At 45.9% G+C, this 20,000-nt stretch overlaps 1 protein-coding gene across 1 annotated transcript in view; it reads right to left on the bottom strand.

The window, feature by feature from the left end:
- The window catches only part of adamtsl3 (ADAMTS-like 3), a 207,147-nt gene that overhangs the window by 74,419 nt on the left and 112,728 nt on the right, over window positions 1-20,000 (bottom strand). Inside the window, exons 7-13 of the mRNA XM_079496541.1 lie at window positions 14,426-14,552; window positions 10,023-10,097; window positions 6,998-7,155; window positions 4,020-4,131; window positions 3,478-3,616; window positions 2,860-2,910; window positions 792-1,029 (exon numbers count right to left, since the gene is read on the bottom strand). Of these exons, the coding sequence (XP_079352667.1) occupies window positions 792-1,029; window positions 2,860-2,910; window positions 3,478-3,616; window positions 4,020-4,131; window positions 6,998-7,155; window positions 10,023-10,097; window positions 14,426-14,552 (900 nt within the window). The remainder of the gene's footprint in view (window positions 1-791; window positions 1,030-2,859; window positions 2,911-3,477; window positions 3,617-4,019; window positions 4,132-6,997; window positions 7,156-10,022; window positions 10,098-14,425; window positions 14,553-20,000) is intronic.

Raw genomic sequence — 20,000 nt, 5'->3', positions numbered from 1 at the left:
TGTGCGCGCGCACGCACACACACTTTCAGTCGCTTTTATCTCCAATTCCCCGTCCCAGGCGGCATTTCTGGTCAAAACAACGCTTATTGCACGGAGCCTAGAGGTCACTGTACTTCTCATCAGCTAGTGAGAGATCAACACCCAATCCGACAACACACACACCATTCATTCAACATCCGGGGGGGGGGGGGGGATATCGTGGCATATAGTAATGATTCTTTAGTTAATCCTGGCGGCCAAACGGTTAAGTGTGATGTTCTCCTCCACTCTCACCTGGGACCACTCCATGGCCACCCACTGAGGACAGGGGAAGGTGTTCTCACCTGGGACCACTCCATGGCCACCCACTGAGGACAGGGGAAGGTGTTCTCACCTGGGACCACTCCATGGCCACCCACTGAGGACAGGGGAAGGTGTTCTCACCTGGGACCACTCCATGGCCACCCACTGAGGACAGGGGAAGGTGTTCTCACCTGGGACCACTCCATGGCCACCCACTGAGGACAGGGGAAGGTGTTCTCACCTGGGACCATTCCATGGCCACCCACTGAGGACAGGGGAAGGTGTTGCACATCTTCTCACCTGGGACCACTCCATGGCCACCCACTGAGGACAGGGGAAGGTGTTCTCACCTGGGACCACTCCATGGCCACCCACTGAGGACAGGGGAAGGTGTTGCACGTCTTCTCACCTGGGACCACTCCATGGCCACCCACTGAGGACAGGGGAAGGTGTTCTCACCTGGGACCACTCCATGGCCACCCACTGAGGACAGGGGAAGGTGTTCTCACCTGGGACCACTCCATGGCCACCCACTGAGGACAGGGGAAGGTGTTGCACGTCTTCCGCGTGTCGGGGCGAGGAGAGTGGGCGCACTTCCACTCCTCCACCTGGGACGGCTGTCCTCCGTGCACGCCGGCCTGTGCGTCCTCCTCCTCCTCGTCCATCACGCAGGTTATGCTGCGCTGCTGCCAACCTCCGGCCTCGCCGCACGACACCGAGCACTCTGTCCACGGACCCTGCTCCCAGCTAGAAGGACAAGGACATCTCATCAACGTATCACTCTGTCCATATTTTTTATTTTTCTTATCAGTCAACTAGTACCAACAAGGTCGACTAGTGGATTCACTAGTCGACTAGTTGAATAGTCGACTAGTTGCTTAAAGGCCTAATCTCAACATATTATCACTCTGTCCATATTTACCCTGCTCCCAGCTGGAAAGAGGGACATCTCAACTATTCACAACATCCACACTCATCTAGACCCTCCAGAAAAATGCAGGCTAAAATCCTTGAATTTGCAGTTGTATAATTATGTTCCACTCGGGGTGCATGTACATACATTGCATACATTAGAACATATACCAACAGTCCGACAGGTATCTCACTTCCTGTGAGGTTAGGTTCAGGGTTTTGGTTTTGGGTAGGGTGTCGGAGTAATGCCTGATGGACACGTCGGACCAAACACATGCAATGATGCACCCGTTCCACTCACCGAGGCAGCGGTTCGAAGTGGTTAGGGTTAGGGGTAGTGGTTAGTGGTTAGGGTTAGGGGTAGTGGTTAGGGGTAGTGCACACTAAAAACATGTGGGTTATTTCTATAACTCAATTCCTGGGTTACTTGCGTTGAGTTATATTTCTGGGTTATTTTTCCAGAGCCATAACCATTTCCTGGGTTATAGGGACCCAATTCATGGGTTTTTAAAGTTGGTTAAGATTTCTGGGTTATTTTTCTGAGGGTAACCCCATTGTTGGGTCGGATAGGTCACACCCCATGGGAGTGGTTAGAGGAAGTACATTTCCCAGCATACACTGGGGTGCCAATGACCGTATGTTATTGTTCTTATTTGTGTTATTATTTGAATATTAGAATGTGTACTGGAGTTATGTTATGGGTCATTGTGTTTAGTGTTTTGTTATGGTATTATTTGGTGATATATGTTGTTTTATGTGATTTGTTAGCAAACCCATGAATGTAAATGTCTGTTTGTTTGGTCAGTCTCTCTCCCCTTTTCCCATTCATAATATGTATAGTATCTGTTGGAAAGGGTTTGTTGTTAATGGTTGCTCCAACAAAGAGTTGTCATGCCTCTTGCAGGCAACTACACAGTAAAAACACTTGGATAGTTCTGTAACCCAGCCATAACCATTTCCTCGGATATAGGGACCCAATTCATGGGTTGTTAAGATTTCTGGGTTATTTTTCTGAGAGTAACCTTATTGTTGGGTCAGAGAGTTGGGATTGATTGATTGATTGATTGATTGATTGATTGATTGATTGAACCAATCAAATAACTTGGAAGTTGGGTTATGTTGACCCTCTAAATGGGTTATTTTTACAACACAAATTATGGGTCAAAATAACTTGGAAGTTGGGCTATGTTGACACTCTGAATGGGATATTTTTATAACCCAAGTTATGGGTCAAAATTAATAACCCATTTTATTGCGTCAAAATAACCCAGGGGTTGAATCGGTCCCTTTGTAACCCAGGTGGGGGGTTAAAAAATAACCCAAGATGGGTTATTTTATCCAGGCATTTTTTTTGTGTGTGGGTATTGGTTAGTGGTTAGGGTTGTAAGTTCCACTCACCGAGGCAGCGGTTGGAAGTGGTTAGGGTTAGGGGTAGTGGTTAGGGGTAGTGGTATTGGTTAGTGGTTAGGGTTGTATGTTCCACTCACCGAGGCAGCGGTTGGAAGTGGTTAGGGTTAGGGGTAGTGGTTAGGGGTAGTGGTATTGGTTAGTGGTTAGGGTTGTAAGTTCCACTCACCGAGGCAGCGGTTGGAAGTGGTTAGGGTTAGGGGTAGTGGTTAGGGGTAGTGGTATTGGTTAGTGGTTAGGGTTGTATGTTCCACTCACCGAGGCAAAGGTTGGAAGTGGTCGTATGGCATGACTTCTTTGAATCCATCACTGGGAAGAGAGACAGCATCAGTACAGAGAGAAAGAGAGATGGCATCATCATGTTTCGACCACGGTCGAGATCATGGTAGCACAGCTGTGTAAAATTATAATATGATATGGGGGAGGAATATTACTGCACTCAGACTCAGTGGCAGTACACTGAGCGACACACAGCCACTCTATGCATCTCCGTACAAGGGTGTATTACCGGATTTGCCTGCAGACCATCGGCCACTGCCATCGGTGAAAGTCAAGTTTTTTACAGATGCGCCGATGGCAGTTAACAAGGCAAACATCGGCCCCTACCGATTGTCGGCTGATGCATCGGTGCACCCCTAGTAATAACAGTCATTACGACGCCATCAAGGCCCGACAAAACACATTTAGTCGACTAAATCACCTGTAGATTTAGTCGACTAAAATCTTATATTTACTCGACTAACACTAGACAAAGGTGACGAAAATGAAAACAACTGACTAAAAGTCAAATCTAAATTTGCTGCCAAAAACAACACTGGTGACGAACAATGACAAAATGACTAGAGGAGGATATGAAAAGCAGAGGCATAACCATACCTCTCCGGGCAGGGCTCCATGTTACACTCCTTCAGCTTGGGCGTGGGTTTGGTGTTCTCTGGGAAGCTGTTGCACTGCTGCTCCGGCAGGCTCTGGTTGGAGCGGATGTCCGTGCACTCTGCCGAGTTCAGCTGGTAGCCTAGTGGCCAGTTGACCACATGACAGACATATTGTTAAATGTTCAGCTGGTAGCCTATAGTGGCCAGTCTATAGGCCAGCCTATAGTGGCCGATCCACAAGCTCACAACGCGTCGCAGCTTTTTTCAGCATGCAAGCAAGTGTAAAATGACTTATAGTGGATCTCTTGTCCACTAGTCCCTTCCTAACATTTTAGTCTAGTTTTTAATTGTCAGTATATTTAGTCTCAGTCATCATAGCTTAGTTTTTATTTAGGTAGTCGACGAACTAACTAAGACGGGGGAAAAAATCGTCTTAGTTTTAGTCGACAAAAACAACACTGGCTGGTAGCCTAGTGGATCAACAGCAAAGTAATGAATGCACTTTGTTGTTTTTAGAGAATGAATGGAGTCAGTGAAGCTCACCTCCTCCACAGGTCACTGAGCAGGGGAAGAAGTCTGTCTCTCTCCACTGGTACCTGATTGGCTGGTAGAACAGGAACAGGAAAACAGTGTCTCTGGGACCTTCATACTTCACCTGGACGAGGAGAGAAGAGAAGAGAAGAGAAGAGAAGAGAAGAGAAGAGAAGAGAAGAGAAGAGAAGAGAAGAGAAGAGAAGAGAAGAGAAGAGAAGAGAAGAGAAGAGAAGAGAAGAGAAGAGAAGAGAAGAGAAGAGAAGAGAAGAGAAGAGAAGAGAGTGGTTCAATTTTCTCGCTGTTGCTGATTCAGCTAATTTGAATGAAAGAAGATCAAGTAAGGCTAGTTGCTGAGTACAAATAACATAACCTCCACACGTAACCAAGCGCCAACGCTATACCCCATAAGCTAGTGTATCTCCACCCCCCAACGGTGCTTTCTATAGCTTTTTGATCTCCCTGATGTTGACAAGCTGTATTTTGAAATGCATGGTGACAGCTGTGACGAGGGGGGAGGGGAGAAGTATGCACTCGACAGGTGCTGTAGAAATAATCGCTGTGAAGCTGAAATCAGCCCACGGTGGGAGGCTGTAGTCAGCCCACGGTGGGAGGCTGTAGTCAGCCCACGGTGGGAGGCTGTAGTCAGCCCACGGTGGGAGGCTGTAGTCAGCCCACGGTGGGAGGCTGTAGTCAGCCCACGGTGGGAGGCTGTAGTCAGCCCACGGTGGGAGGCTGTAGTCAGCCCACGGTGGGAGGCTGTAGTCAGCCCACAGTGGGAGATGCTGTGGGAGACTGACTTTATTACTTAAAACCTAACCTCGCCTCACCAGGCTTTCCACCTCGGAGGAAAGCCTGGTCTCTGTTCCAAAAGTGCCGTATGATCCGGTCGGGAGCGGATGATATCGTTACGTTATGTTGTAGTATTGTTTTGTAGTCATCAGGCAGGAACAATCAAACGGAACTTCCTTTTCCCTCAAACCGGAAGAATATAACAATAAAAGCTCACGTAGCCTGTAGCTTTTATTGAGAAAAATCAGTTTGGGGGAAAAGGAAGTTCCGGAAGATTGCTGACTACAAAACAATACTACAACATGACGTAGCGATATGGTGCCCAGGCTACTTAAAACCCATTCAGGACGGGAACCCCTTTTGGTGTTTTAAGCATTATGTCATACTTTATCTACAAAGCTCGTAGCGTGGCACCGAGTGCAGCTCTACAAGCTTGTAGATCTGCTATTTCTTTTTTAGCGTGAAAATGTGGTGCAAATTATTTTAGAGCGAATGTTTTTAACTCAAATCTTTGCTTCTGGGGGGAGGGGGTCCCTGGAACTATATATTTTCAGATGGTGGTCGGCGGCCAATTGGTCCTTAATTGACACAGTGGCGAAAATATCGACGGTGCATCCGGTGCAATGCACCGAGGCCCAGCGCCCCCAAGGGGCCCATGAAGGGGGAAGAAGAAGAGGAAAAAAAGAGTCAGGACGACGGTGAAAGCCTGGTTTCAGGGGCTATCGGTCGCAGGAAGAGTAACACCAAGGATTCGTCAGTGATGTCACTGGTTTATAAACAGCTTCAAGTCCATACTACTTCCGTGTTGCATAACAGTGACATCACTGTCCACTCCTTCTTGGTATCTTTACCACCTTGTTTCAACGTGTGTGTTACTGTGTTCATGCCTGCCTGTCAAGGCAAGCTCAGCTGTAGCCTATTCTGTCACGTTCCGTCGCGCTAATGAAACACTAGATGGGATTATTATGTCATGTCACTATCAGAAGATGTAACCCAGGTAAAGTAATCTGTCACTCTGCAAATTTAACTAAAGTTTTTTCCATCTGTCCAAAGTCATTTCTGATAGCATGCAGGCTGCAGCCCTGCAGTCCTACAGATACACAGATACAGATTGATTGAAAGTGAAACATGCAAATGTATTGAATATTTTACTATCAGATCGCTTGGGTACAGTTCAAAGACGCATTTGGTACAATGAAGTGTGACGCATCACGTGACAGACAGACAACAGCAACAACACTTACACAATTATCTTCATGGCAAAAATGCAGTCAACAGTGGCAAATACATAAAAAATCACACCCATGTGAAGTGTGAGGCGCTAATATATTAAAGTCTAACTCATGTTGATTAGGTGATGTAATGTTGATGTAAAACAAATGGTGCCAAAACAAACATTACATTATCTTTATTGTTAATTGCATTTAATGTTTGTGTTAGGGACAAGATGATGTACATTTTCCCGTCATTGTCAATGGCGTTTTTAAAACAAACATTGAACCTGTATATAGGCTCAAAAACTAGGAGAGAGAGAATATGACATGAAAAGTATTCATTTCAAAACTAAACTTGCCTCGTGTGCATAACGTAGCCACGCCCGCTCCATTACCCTGCGTGTATATTGTCAATGGCGTTTTTAAAACACACATTAAACCTGTATATAGGCTCAAAAACTAGATGAGAGAGAATATGACATGAAAAGTATTCATTTCAAAACTAAACTTGCCTCGTGTGCATAACGTAGCCCCGCCCGCTCCATTACCCTGCGTGTTGTGACTATGACGTCATTGCTCAAGGCTCATTGCTATGTCTTGGTTCAGCTGACTCAGGACCAATCGTGCCCATCTTTATTGTATAATGTTTAAAGTTAATTAGTTTTATCAGGCCTCTGCATCAACAATACCAAACGCCTCCAGGCGGATTCAGACTGACTACCTTAATGAAATGTCACTTTATTGCTAAACAATAAACATTGCTCAAGCACAACTTGTCTTCCGTACTTTTCTGTTGTGTATATAACTGTAACAGTGATAAAGGTACATCAGACCAGGTGCCAAATGGACGCAGACAGTTGATCATGACAGTTTTCAGAAAATGTTTCTTAAATTGTCACTTTACTGTTATCTGGGGATATGAGGACCCCCCCCCCCGGGGGTCCTGACCAACAGGTTGAGAACCACTGCTCTACATGGCCTCACCTTGATGATGTAATCGGCAGCGAGGGGTCCGTGTGTCCTCAGGGTCTGTCTGTCCGTCCCTCTCTGGAAGTCCAGCGATGTGTTCCCGATCACGTGGGAGCCAGCAGTCACCAGACTGCTCTCCTCCCGTCTCCCCTGGAGAGAGACCGACTCAATCACTGGGGAGACAGAGAGAGACATTTAATTTCATTTCATTGTTTATTTCTAATTAAATCTATTCCATTATTTTGTAACCCCGTTTTTTTGTTCACCAATATTGCCAATATTGCCTAAACTGTAATCCTGGGCGCTACTCTCCCCTCTGCCAACCTGGGGAGAGCCCTGAACTGAGCTCATGCTTCCTTCAATGCATGAAGAGTGAGCAGTGAGCGCAGTGAGGAACACCTTATTCCAACCAGTTCCTTTCCCCTCCATCAGGCGCCCGGCTGGCCAGGGAGGAGGCAGTATAGAGACCAGGAGTAGGCTACTGCATGTTTTTTGAGAGGGTACCTACCCTAGGGGAGACGGGGAGAACATGTGAGGGTACCTACCCTAGGGGACACGGGGAGAACATGTGAGGGTACCTACCCTAGGGGAGACGGGGAGAACATGTGAGGGTACCTACCCTAGGGGACACGGGGAGAACATGTGAGGGTACCTACCCTATAGGGGAGACGGGGAGAACATGTGAGGGTACCTACCCTAGGGGACACGGGGAGAACATGTGAGGGTACCTACCCTAGGGGACACGGGGAGAACATGTGAGGGTACCTACCCTAGGGGACACGGGGAGAACATGTGAGGGTACCTACCCTAGGGGACACGGGGAGAACATGTGAGGGTACCTACCCTATAGGGGAGACGGGGAGAACATGTGAGGGTACCTACCCTAGGGGACACGGGGAGAACATGTGAGGGTACCTACCCTAGGGGACACGGGGAGAACATGTGAGGGTACCTACCCTATAGGGGACACGGGGAGAACATGTGAGGGTACCTACCCTATAGGGGACACGGGGAGAACATGTGAGGGTACCTACCCTAGGGGACACGGGGAGAACATGTGAGGGTACCTACCCTATAGGGGAGACGGGGAGAACATGTGAGGGTACCTACCCTAGGGGACACGGGGAGAACATGTGATGGTACCTACCCTAGGGGACACGGGGAGAACATGTGAGGGTACCTACCCTAGGGGACACGGGGAGAACATGTGAGGGTACCTACCCTATAGGGGACACGGGGAGAACATGTGAGGGTACCTACCCATAGCGCGGCACTCGGTGCTGAGCTATGAGCTTGTAGATCTGCTATTTTTCAATAGCAGATCAATAGGTTTCCCAGTTTGGGAACCACTGCTCCAGAGCCACTGCTTCCCCACCCCCGTTGATGAATGATCTGCTAAAGTGTTTTCCGAGATCACTCCAAAAACCCACATCATCTGACAACACTGTTACCCTGTTACCCTAGAGCGCTTTGGTAAATGGTGCATTTATATCTTTATCCAAGATTCCAAGGCGCTTTAAATTCACCCATTCACACACACATTCATACACCGATGGTGGCGGAAACCATGCAAGGCACCAACCTGCACATCAGGAGCAACTTTAGGGTTCAGCGTCTTGCTCAAAGACACTTCGACACTGACTCTGGGGGAGCCCACAGGGATCGAACTGGGAACCTTGCGGTTGCCATCCGGTCACTTTACCCCTGAGCCACTGCCGCTTTGTGGTATTGTGTTGTCTGTGGTGTTGTTTATATCTGAGCTCTACCATAGAAATGTATCTGTTGCTCTGGCAACAGATACATTTCCCTCACATCAGATTAGACAAAACCCCAAATCATACAAACTAACACCCCACCGGCCTGGGGACTACACACTTGCTTCTGGAGACTAAAGATAGACATGTTCACTCTATTTTCACCCACAGAAAATATATGTTGCATATTTCTCATGTTCACACCTGCGCCCCTTTTCCACCAAAATATGTTTGGTTCTAGAAGTGTTTCCGTTCTAGATTCATGGAACCGGCGGACATTTTTTTTTGTTCCGGTTCTGAACCAACTTTCAAGGTTCTGAACCAATTCATTTTCAGTGGAAACGCTCTGAACTGGTTTAATATTAACCCATTCAGGACGGGAACCCCCTTTGGTGTTTTAAGCATTATGTTATACTTTAGCTATTGAAAAATTGTGAAAATGTTGCGCAAATCTTTGAATATAATTATATTCTTTCAGAGCGAACGTTTTTAACTCAAATCTTTGCTTCTTGGGGGGGGTCCCTGGAACAACATTATTTTCAGATTGGGTTCGCGGCCAAATTACATATAAGTTTGGGGTTCCTTCACATGAAATAGTTTGAGCACTGCTGATACAGAAACATAAGGTTTTTCAGAAAACTGTCATGGATTAGAAGACATTTTTTGAATTTTGAGCTCATGTCTGCAGGAATATTGCATGTAGTGTGTGCTACAGCCATTGGGTGATTCTATTCTATTCATTTAGTGTGTGCTACAGCCATGATTCTAGGGAACTAACTGCTGGGATCTTAGCCAGCGATGAGTCTGCTGGATTTATCTGTGCTGTCTTCCAATGCAAGCTGGAACTCGTGCACTGTCACATTTCACACACAAGGACGCACGCACGTCGCACACACGCACGCACGCACGCATGCACGTGCACACGCACACACGCACACGCACACGCACGCGCACACACACACACACACACACACACACACACACACACACACACACACAGGCCCCACACACAGGGGTGGGGCCTGATACAAGCCAACGAGAAGGAACACTCTCTCTCTCTCTCTCTTTGTCTCTCCCTCTCTCTCTCTCACTTTTCTCTATCTTGCGTGCGTGCGTGCGTGCGTGCGTGCGTGCGTGCGTGCGTGCGTGCGTGCGTGCGTGCGTGCGTGTCATTACATAATTATGTACAATATTAAAGTTAACCCGAATGTTAATCTGATATGAATCCTGTGGAAGTGATATTGTTTCTCTCCTCTCTCCACCACAGTGGTCATAAATATACTCACCGATGGAGCCCGGGCCTTTGGCACTGAGGCGAAGGAAACGGCTCCCCATGGGCACCTCCAGCACTGTCTTCACAGCTGTATGGATACAGTACAGTACATGTCAGTATGGGCACCTCCAGCACTGTCTTCACAGCTGCATGGATACAGTACAGTACATGTCAGTATGGGCACCTCCAGCACTGTCTTCACAGCTGCATGGATACCGTACAGTACATGTCAGTATGGGCACCTCCAGCACTGTCTTCACAGCTGCATGGATACAGTATAGTACAGTACATGTCAGTATGGGCACCTCCAGCACTGTCTTCACAGCTGCATGGATACAGTATAGTACAGTACATGTCAGTATGGGCACCTCCAGCACTGTCTTCACAGCTGCATGGATACAGTATAGTACAGTACATGTCAGTATGGGCACCTCCAGCACTGTCTTCACAGCTGCATGGATACAGTACAGTACAGTACATCACTGCGCAAAAAGCATGGAATACGGATGTGTATATTACAGGAAACTCCCATTAAACTTTCCAACAAACCCCGGTAAGCTCCCGAATTGTACCATCACACCTGTATATTACCGTATATTAACTGTATATGCCCGCTAAACTTGAGGTTTACGGGCAAAATACAGTGCCCATAATTGCCCGTTAACTCCTCTTTTCACGCATGTCAGTATGGGCACCTCCAGCACTGTCTTCACAGCTGCATGGATACAGTACAGTACAGTACATGGTCAGGCAATCTGCGAACAGCTGGACTCAACATGTTAAACACCTTTACTGCTCAGGACGGAGATCTCCGTCTTTTTTAATTACTTACTGTACGTCCACTGCCCAGGGCGGAGATTAGCCCAAAGACGGAGATTGAATTGTTTGATATCAGCGAGCGATACACTACAGTCTAGGAGCGCCTGTTGTGCAACTTTCGAACGTAATTTCCGGTTGTTGCGTCATCGAGTGTTCCCCCTCCATTATAATGGATGGGAGGCTAAATCTTCTAACACTAATAACTCTGAATCTAAATCACTGATTTCAATTCTAATCAAAAAATTGTCTATTTTGACGGCCCATCGCTAGTCGCGTTAGAAGAAATCATGCCTCGGGTGGTCGGCGATCCTCCCGCGGATGTTTCGGTTAGAAGATGCTAATGCTATCTGCACAATCAAGATGGAGTCCTGTGTCACCGTAACCCCCTTATGGCTATTGACGTAATTGACGTAATGAATCAAAAAAGCCATCATAACCGTTGACGTAAATGACGTGCGCGGTCTTTATGTGCATCGTTGCGTAAAATTTGATATTTGGGGCTTAATTTGACTTAGTTATTAATAGCTTAGCATCCCGGACATCTGACTGTGTAGCACAGTGGAGAAAATCGCCAGATTCGATCAAAAACACCTAAACTTTTTTCTGTTGACTGATAATGTCTTTTGGAAAATAACCTCCTGCAGCTTCAGCTGCAGCTCCTCCTCACAAAATCTAAAAAAAAATATTAAAAATGAATGAAAACAGTAAATGTAAAACCACGCCCCCTCACGTATTAGAAGGACATTATCAGTCAACAGAAAATAGGTTGGGTGTTTTCGATGAATCTATCATGGTTAAAATGTTGTTTTAAGTTACAATGGGTTTGTATAGGAATGGGGAGGGGCAGCTAAAATGAATATCAAATATCTAAATACTGACTGAAGCAACTTAAAAACTGTCTGGGGTGTTCACATAAGACTGAATAGATGATGAAATGACCAAAAGTTTTTTTGAAAGTGAAATATCCCTTTAAAGTGTACTTAAAATGTGCTATGAAATGCCACAGTGAGAATTGCACCGTTATGTTGTCAGGACAAGTTCTGATCTCCCCCATGCAGAACTCATAGACATGTCCAAACTGCACAAATTTGATTTTGTACGCGTGCGTGCGTGCGTGCGTGCGTGCGTGCGTGCGTGCGTGCGTGCGTGCGTGCGTGCGTGCGTGCGTGCGTGCGTGCGTGCGTGCGTGCGTGCGTGCATCAGTGAAACTGCTGCCTGTTCCAATCTGGACTATTTCTTAACACCAAACGTGTGTTTTTTTCTCCCTGTGGTCGAGAGGAGAGGCGACGTAACGAGGCGAGACCTTTATAGACGAGTCGAGCGCTAATGCTATTTTCCGCACTTTGAGAACACTAACTTTTCCGTCTGGCAACAAACGATCGCTACGTCCAACAATTAAGCTGGTCGTGGCTGCCAGCCATCAGCTCTGCTGCCTCAGAAATAATTACGCTTGGAAAACAGAATCTGAATTTATAGGAGCAATGAAATAAATTCAAGTCCAGCGTTTTGGGTTTTGTTGAAAAAGGGGAAGAAAAGTAAGAAAGACAATGGAGAGGAATGTAAAACCACATATTTTAGAAAAATAAATAATGATCACACTCGCGTGAAATGAGCGGTGCCTTTTGTCATGATGATGATGATGATGATGAGATCGACGTCGTCATGCATCAGCCAATCAAAGTCATCGCATTCCGTGCTCGGACGGACGGACGGACGGACGGACGGACGGACGGACGGACGGACGGACGGACGGACGGACGGACGGACGGACGGACGGACGGACGGACGGACGGACGGACGGACGGACGGACGGACGGACGGACGGACGGACGGACGGACGGACGGACGGACGGACGGACGGACGGACGGACGGACGGACGGACGGACGGACGGACGGACGGACGGACGGACGGACGGACGGACGGACGGACGGACGGACGGACGGACGGACGGACAGACAGACAGACAGACAGACAGACAGACAGACAGACAGACAGACAGACAGACAGACAGACAGACAGACAGACAGACAGACAATGTTGTGCATTCGAGCGGCTGCACCGCTCCAGAAAGAAAGAAAGAAAGAAAGAAAGAAAGAAAGAAAGAAAGAAAGAAAGAAACAAATTGGGGGAATGAATCATTTTTACACAAGTCTGCTAAAACTTTAAACGACGGGTTTGGGGAATATACCGGCAGCCAATTCATATTCCACATTTATATTCCAAATATAATAATGACTGATAAATAGCCATGAATAAGTCATGAATAATGGAGGTGGATGAAGGAAAGTGATGCTCTGCATGCGTGCGTGCGTGCGTGCGTGCGTGCGTGCGTGCGTGCGTGCGTGCGTGCGTGCGTGCGTGACGTGGGGATAAAATAATGTTAGAGTCAAGAAAGGGCCTCGCTAAGCCTGAGTAACCATGGGTCATTAACGGGATGCATCCTCCTCTTTTGGAATGCTAACGCTGCCCAAGGCACATGGGGGGGGGGGATACAAATAGGAAAATAGTTGAAACTAGAAAATAGTGTTCCTAAAGAAACAGTGTGGGGGCTCGAACAGCCCCACTAATCCATATCATGTGGACGGTCAAAACACATCATGTGTTTTCACCGTCCACATGATGTCACAGACCTGCAGGAGAAGATGTACCATAACAATAGTGGAGAGAGAGAGAGAGAGAGAGAGAGAGAGAGAGAGAGAGAGAGAGAGAGAGAGAGAGAGAGAGACAGAGAGAGAGAGAGAGAGAGAGAGATGAGGAGTCTAGCTGGCATGAAACCAGATGCTCATTAGGAGCTATGACAGTGAACTGATGATAAACAGAGGGGAAAGTGAACATCTCCTCTCTCTCTCTCTCTCTCTCTCTCTCTCTCAAGCAGGGACTTACCCCTCCAATCCAACCCTTGATGCTGAGTGTCAAGCAGGGACTTACCCCTCCAATCCAATTAATCCTTGATGCTGAGTGCCAAGCAGGGACTGACCCCCCAATCCAACCCTTGATGCTGAGTGCCAAGCAGAGACTGACCCCCCAATCCAACCCTTCATGCTAAGTGCCAAGCAGGGACTGATACAGAAGCTAATGGCTAATACAGAAGCTAATGGCTATGGAGAAACAGAAGCAGTGCTGGCGAGGCCTTAGCAGCCGTGTCTAGGCACCAGAGAGATTCCAAAAATGAAAAACAGCGAGACTTCCTTATAGCAATGTCAAACGCCTTAAGACAAGCCTACTCGTCATGAGCGCCTCGCGTAATTAATTTATAGGACAAGTATACCCGCCAATAACAACAAATGTCATGTGTTAAGACAACAGGATGCCCTTTAAACAGGACTGGTTCTTCAGTGTCAAGAGACGTTTTCAAAAAAACGGCTACATGCTCAAACTGAAAGAAATATTGAACTAGACTTCAACAACAACACGTCACTGCTTTGCCTCTGTAAACAACTGTGCAGTCGAGTTCCCCACTTTTACACGAGATGTCTTTCCTAAAAACCTGTATGTATATAGAGGCATCAAAATGAGATTGCACTAAGTGACAATGACACCAAATACACGGCCGAATTATAACATTGAAATATTCATCACTGCATGTTGTACCTACGTTGTTCTGGCGAGACGTGTGGCAGAGCCTGCCCACGCACCAGGCGACACGTAGATCCATCTCCACCACACACGCCACAGTTATCCTCTCTGGCTCCGCTACCCAGCTGACGATCACAGCCCACCTCCTGGGAACAGCACACACACACACACACACGCAAACGCACACGCGCGCACGCACACACGCACAGAGAGATTGGGATGTAGGAGTGAATAAAGTGTTACTTCCACGTGCTATGTCCTACCGGGGAACCCCCCTGCCCCCCGTCCCCCCCGTCAGGTGAAAAGAAGCGGCTTGGACTCCTCATGCATTGAAGGAAGCATGAGCTCAGTTCTGGGCTCTCCCCAGGTTGGCAGAGGGAGCGTAGCGCCCAGGATTACAAGCTTATTAGGCAAGTGGCACCAGGCGAAAACATGGGTTACAAAACCCATTCATGATTCTGAAGCCCACCCTAGCCCAACGGTAAATCCGGACTAGCTAGCTGAGTTGGACCGCTCTCACACACTACGCAGTGTCTCTCTCTCTCTCTCTCTCTCTCTCTCTCTCTCTCTCTCTCTCTCTCTCTCTCTCTCTCAGAGCCGCAGTTCAAGAGCACACTCGCTAAGGAGAGAGGTCCGCAGCGGTTCGTATACAGGACAAAACCCCCCGCCTGACCTCATGTGTGCCGTTGTTTTTTAGAGAGAGACAGAAAGCAGCAGAAAGCCTTCAACCTCGCCCTGCATGCTGCCACTCTGCTGTCTGCACGGCACCGCGAGCGAGACAGGACTCACACAGGAGCTCTCATAGCTATAGCCGCCGTTAAGTCAGGCGATATACTCAACTTCACGCTGGAATGCGAGGCCAGCGCGGACGGAGGCCCTCGATGAAACCAGCTATACGTAAACCCAATCCATCAACTTCACAACCATGAAGCTGTCCTTTCCATTACCAGACCTTTAGCCTGCTGCTGCTGCTGCTTGGGGTATAATAACTGAGTGTACAGCGGCCTCCTCTGTCTGCAGGCCTTGATATACACCCTATATACTGTAGCTCTCTCTCACAGTCGGCAGTCTATACAATCTGAAAGGATAACTCTGTTTGTGTGTGTGTGCAGCACGCACGCACGCACGCACGATAAGACCACATACACAAGCAATATGGAGGCATTAACCCATTTAGAGCTGAGAACTGATTCTACAAATGTCTTCTAAATCATTCATTCAGAGTTTTCAGAAAAAAACTTTTTTTCTATATCAGCGGTTTTCAATCTATTTCACGTCAAGGAATTGCTAATTGGCCGCGAAATCGCAATTTGTTCCAGGGACCCCCCAGAAGCAAAGATTTCAGTTAAAAAGAATATATATATATTCAAAGATTTGTGCCACATTTTCACGATAAAAAAAAATTAGCAGATCTATACGAGCTTGTAGATCTGCTATTTATCAATAGCTAAAGTATTTAAACATAATGCTTAAAACACCAAAAGCGGTTCCCGTCCTGAAAATGCCAGGTTGCCAGTTCGAACCCGGGCTCTACTCCCCCAGAGTTAGTGTCGAAGTGTCCTGAACCCCTAATTGCTCCTGATGTGCAGGTTGGTTTCTTGCATGGTTTCTTCCGCCATCGGTGTGTGAATGTGTGTGTGAATGGGTGAATTGATGCACAATCTCTGTAAAGCACCTTGGATAAAGGCGCTATATAAATGCACCATTTACCATTTACCATTTCCTAATGGTCTGTGACCAGCACCAGGGTCAGGCGCGGTCAAGGTGACCACATGGTATAGTTACGGGTCCATTTGATTCCATTTTGCAGTGGTGGAAAAAGTACTCAGTTGTTTTACTTTAAGTAAAAGTACCAATACTGCAATTTAGAACTACTTCGTTACAAGTAAAAGTACGGAATTGAAAATGTACTTTTACAAAAGTATCGGCATCAAAATGTACTTAAAGTACTAAAAGTAAAAGTACTCATATTGCAGAATGTCCCACTTCACAAGTTCAAAATGTGTACAAAGTCTATTAAAAATAGCTGATCTACAAGCTCACAATGCGTCGCATTGTGAGCTTGTAGATCGGCTATTTTCAAATGGCCGAAATGTATAGGGTTGAAGTGGTTAATGTATGTTTTATAATCTTATATCTTATATCTTATATCTTAATCTTTATAATTGCCAAAGTAACTAGTAACTAAAGTTTTCAAATGATTGTAGTTAAGTAAAAGTACAAATTGTGGCTCTGAGATGTAGTAGAGTAGAAGTAAAAGTACTGGAAATTGGAAATACTCAAGTAAAGTACAAATACCTCAAAATTGTACTTAAGTACAGTACTTAAGTAAAAGTACTTCCACCACTGCCATTTTGCACACTCTCATAGTTGATGTAACACTCTGTGGTTACGACTGAGACACCAAACGGTAAGCGTCAGTCAGAGACGGTTGCGTCTTGCGGGCAGTGGAGAAATTAAATGACATTTACAGGCTTGTTATTATTACCGCTCAACCGTTTCACGTCATTTAAATTAAACCATTAAGACCGAGAACGCAAACTCATAGCATTTAACCACTTTAGCCATTGTTTTAAACGTTATAGCTGTTGAATTCTTTTTTTTTTTAAATCGTGAAAATGTGGCGCAAATCTTTGAATATATATTCTTTCACAGCGAACATTGACTGGCTGAAAGAGTGGACGCGTTTCCAAGGAGAAAGAGAACAAGAAAAAGAAGGGGAAAAAAGAACAAAATCAGAATCAAGATTCGCCTTCCTTCCTTCCTTCCTTCCTTCCTGCCAGCGAGAACGCATTGGTTCATTGAAATGTGATCAAAGCGAGCGCTGTGGGATCTGTGGATGACAGCTGAAGACGGGACGTGACGGGGGTTCATGTAATCCTCTCAGGGAGTTGCTCTATAAAGATATCAGGGTGTAATGTAATGTCTTCCTCCTCCCTGCTCCAGGGAGACAGCTGTACTGTGCAGTGCTGATTCTGATTCTGACAGCACATTTTGATTTTACTTTTAGTCATAATAGTCTCTCTCGAGTTTTAGTCACATTTTTGCCACCTGGAATGTTTTAGCGTTAGTCTAGTTTTAGCCGACTATCATAAGGTTTTAGTCGACTAAATCTACCGTTGATTTACTTTGAACTTTATTGAGAGGATGGCCCCTTGAGATGTCGCATCTCGTTTTCGAGGGGGTCCTATACATACAAAATACAAACAATACAGCAGTGCAAGTACACAGTACTAAAGACACAACATGACATACAGTACAAACACACAGGACATACACATACAGGTACAGTTAGCTTGCTCCCCTTCTCCCACCCCACCCCTGACCCCCAACTCGTTTATATATGGAAATAGAGAAAAACAGTACTATAACCAGTAAGAAGTAAACATGTGAGTAAGTAGTATTAGAAGCATGAACAGGTTGTTTGGAGATGTGAATATAGGGAAGTCCTGAAGCGGCCTAGAGAGGTAGTTGATCTGAGTGAAAGTGGAAGGTTGTTCCAGTCAGATGGAGCTTTGTAGTGGAATGACCTGCGTCCGGATACCGAGAATATTCTGTTGGGAACCATGAGATAGGGGTGTTGTGTGTGTCTAAGTGAGTATGGGGATGTGAATGGTTTCAGGGACTGTTTCAGGTATGAAGGGCAGTTGAGGTGGATGCATTTGAAAAGGAATAGGTACCAGTGGTGTTGCCTTCTAGCCTTAGGCTGCAGCCAGTCAAGTGAGCTGTACAATTGGCAATGGTGGGTTCTGTATGGGCATCTAAGGACAAATCTGCACAAGGAGTTACATAATACATTAAGTGGCTTGAGGTGAGTATCAGTGGCGTTTTGGTATACAATGTCGGCATAGTCTACGATGGGGAGTAATATTTGAGAAATTATTATTTTCCTCACTTCGAAAGAGAAACAGTTGATGGATGGGTAGAGTGAGCACAGGCTGCCATAGGTTTTTTTAACTGTTTGATCAATATGAAGTTTAAAAGAAAGTTCTGGGTCCATCGTGACACCGAGGTATTTAAATGAGTCCACCTTCTCAAGGTTAGAACCGCCCTCAAAATAGATTGATAAATCGGAGGAGCTTTGGACATTGCGTGTGTGGCCGAACAACATGCTACAGGACTTCCTCATATTCAGTAACATTTTTGGACCAGGTTGAAGTCAGACTGTAAAAGGTGTTGAATTTGCTGAGTGTTCTTTTCGGCGGCATAAATGACGGTATCATCAGCATAGAGCTGGATTTGACAGTGGGAACAGACATCCGGTAAGTCATTAATAAATATGGTGAATAGAAGTGTCCCCAATATGGAACCCTGGGGACGCCATTCTCAACTGTTAAAAAGTCTGACTGAGAACCTTGTAACGCAACACATTGACGCCGGTTGTGAAGGTAAGCATTGAACCAGAGAAGAGCATGTCGTTGAATACCGATAGAATGGAGTTTGTCAAGGAGGAGGTAGTGGTCAACCATATCGAAGGCTTTGGAGAGGTCTATGAATATTGCACCGGTAAGTTGGATTTTTTCAAAAGACATTAGCACATCACTGGTGAATTTTAGAGTAGCTGTGGTGGTTGAGAAGTGTGGTCTGAATCCTGATTGAAGGGGGGATAAGATGTTTTCCTGATTGATGTATTTGGATAGTTGTTTGAAGACCAGTTTTTCAAAGATTTTTGCAGTGGTGCATATGATTGAAATGGGTCTGTAATTGTTTATATCAGTTGAGTCTCCGGATTTAAAAATGGGGGTAACTCTTGCGCATTTCCATATGGGTGGGCGTGAGGAAGTAGACAGAGATAAATTGAACAGATCAGAAAGGGGAAAGGCTAATATATGAGCAGCAAGTTTAATATACTTGGCTTCAAGACCATCAGGACCAGCACCACAGCTATCTTTTAGCTCACCTATAGCGTGGAGGACATCTGTAGGCAGAATCTTCTTAAAATGAAAGGAACAGTTAGGAGCATTTGATCTTGGGGGATCTGCTGTTATATAGGAGCTTGTGGATTGGGAACTACCGATTGATGAGAAATTATTGTTGAAAGCTTGGGCAATGAGTGGAGGGTCCGAGATAATATTATTATTTATTTGTATTTGATTTATAGTTTTTTTGTCGGTTTTATTAAGGAATGTGTTCAGTTTGTTCCAGAACTGTTTGGGATTATGGAAATCGTGGCTGAAATTGTTTTTGTAGTAATTTGATTTAGCGTTCCTTGTTTCAGTCTTAGATAAGTTTCTCAGATATCGGTAGTGTTCCCACTCACCAGGGTCTTTAGTTGTTCTGTGTTTGGCCCAGGCTTTATCCCTTTCTTTGAAAAGTCTAATGAGGTGTGGGCTGATCCAAGGTAGGTGGCGACTCTTAACTCTGATTGTTTTGAAGGGGGCATGCAAATTGATTACTTTGGTGACTTCAGAGTGGAAATAGTCCCAAGCATCTTGAACAGATGGAATTAGTTGGAATCTATTCCAGTCAATTCTAATTATATCTTGGATGAAGGAGTCTACATTCATATTTAAATTTTGTCTCAGTGTTATGTATTTGGGGGGAGATCTTGGGATTTTAATTTTCCAAACACAGAAAATAATAGAGTGGTCGCT

Source organism: Electrona antarctica (assembly GCF_951216825.1).
Source record: "Electrona antarctica genome assembly, chromosome: 3".
NCBI lineage: Eukaryota > Metazoa > Chordata > Actinopteri > Myctophiformes > Myctophidae > Electrona > Electrona antarctica.
The sequence above is the reverse complement of the archived record's forward strand: the minus strand, read 5'-3'. Positions and strand labels throughout refer to the sequence as shown.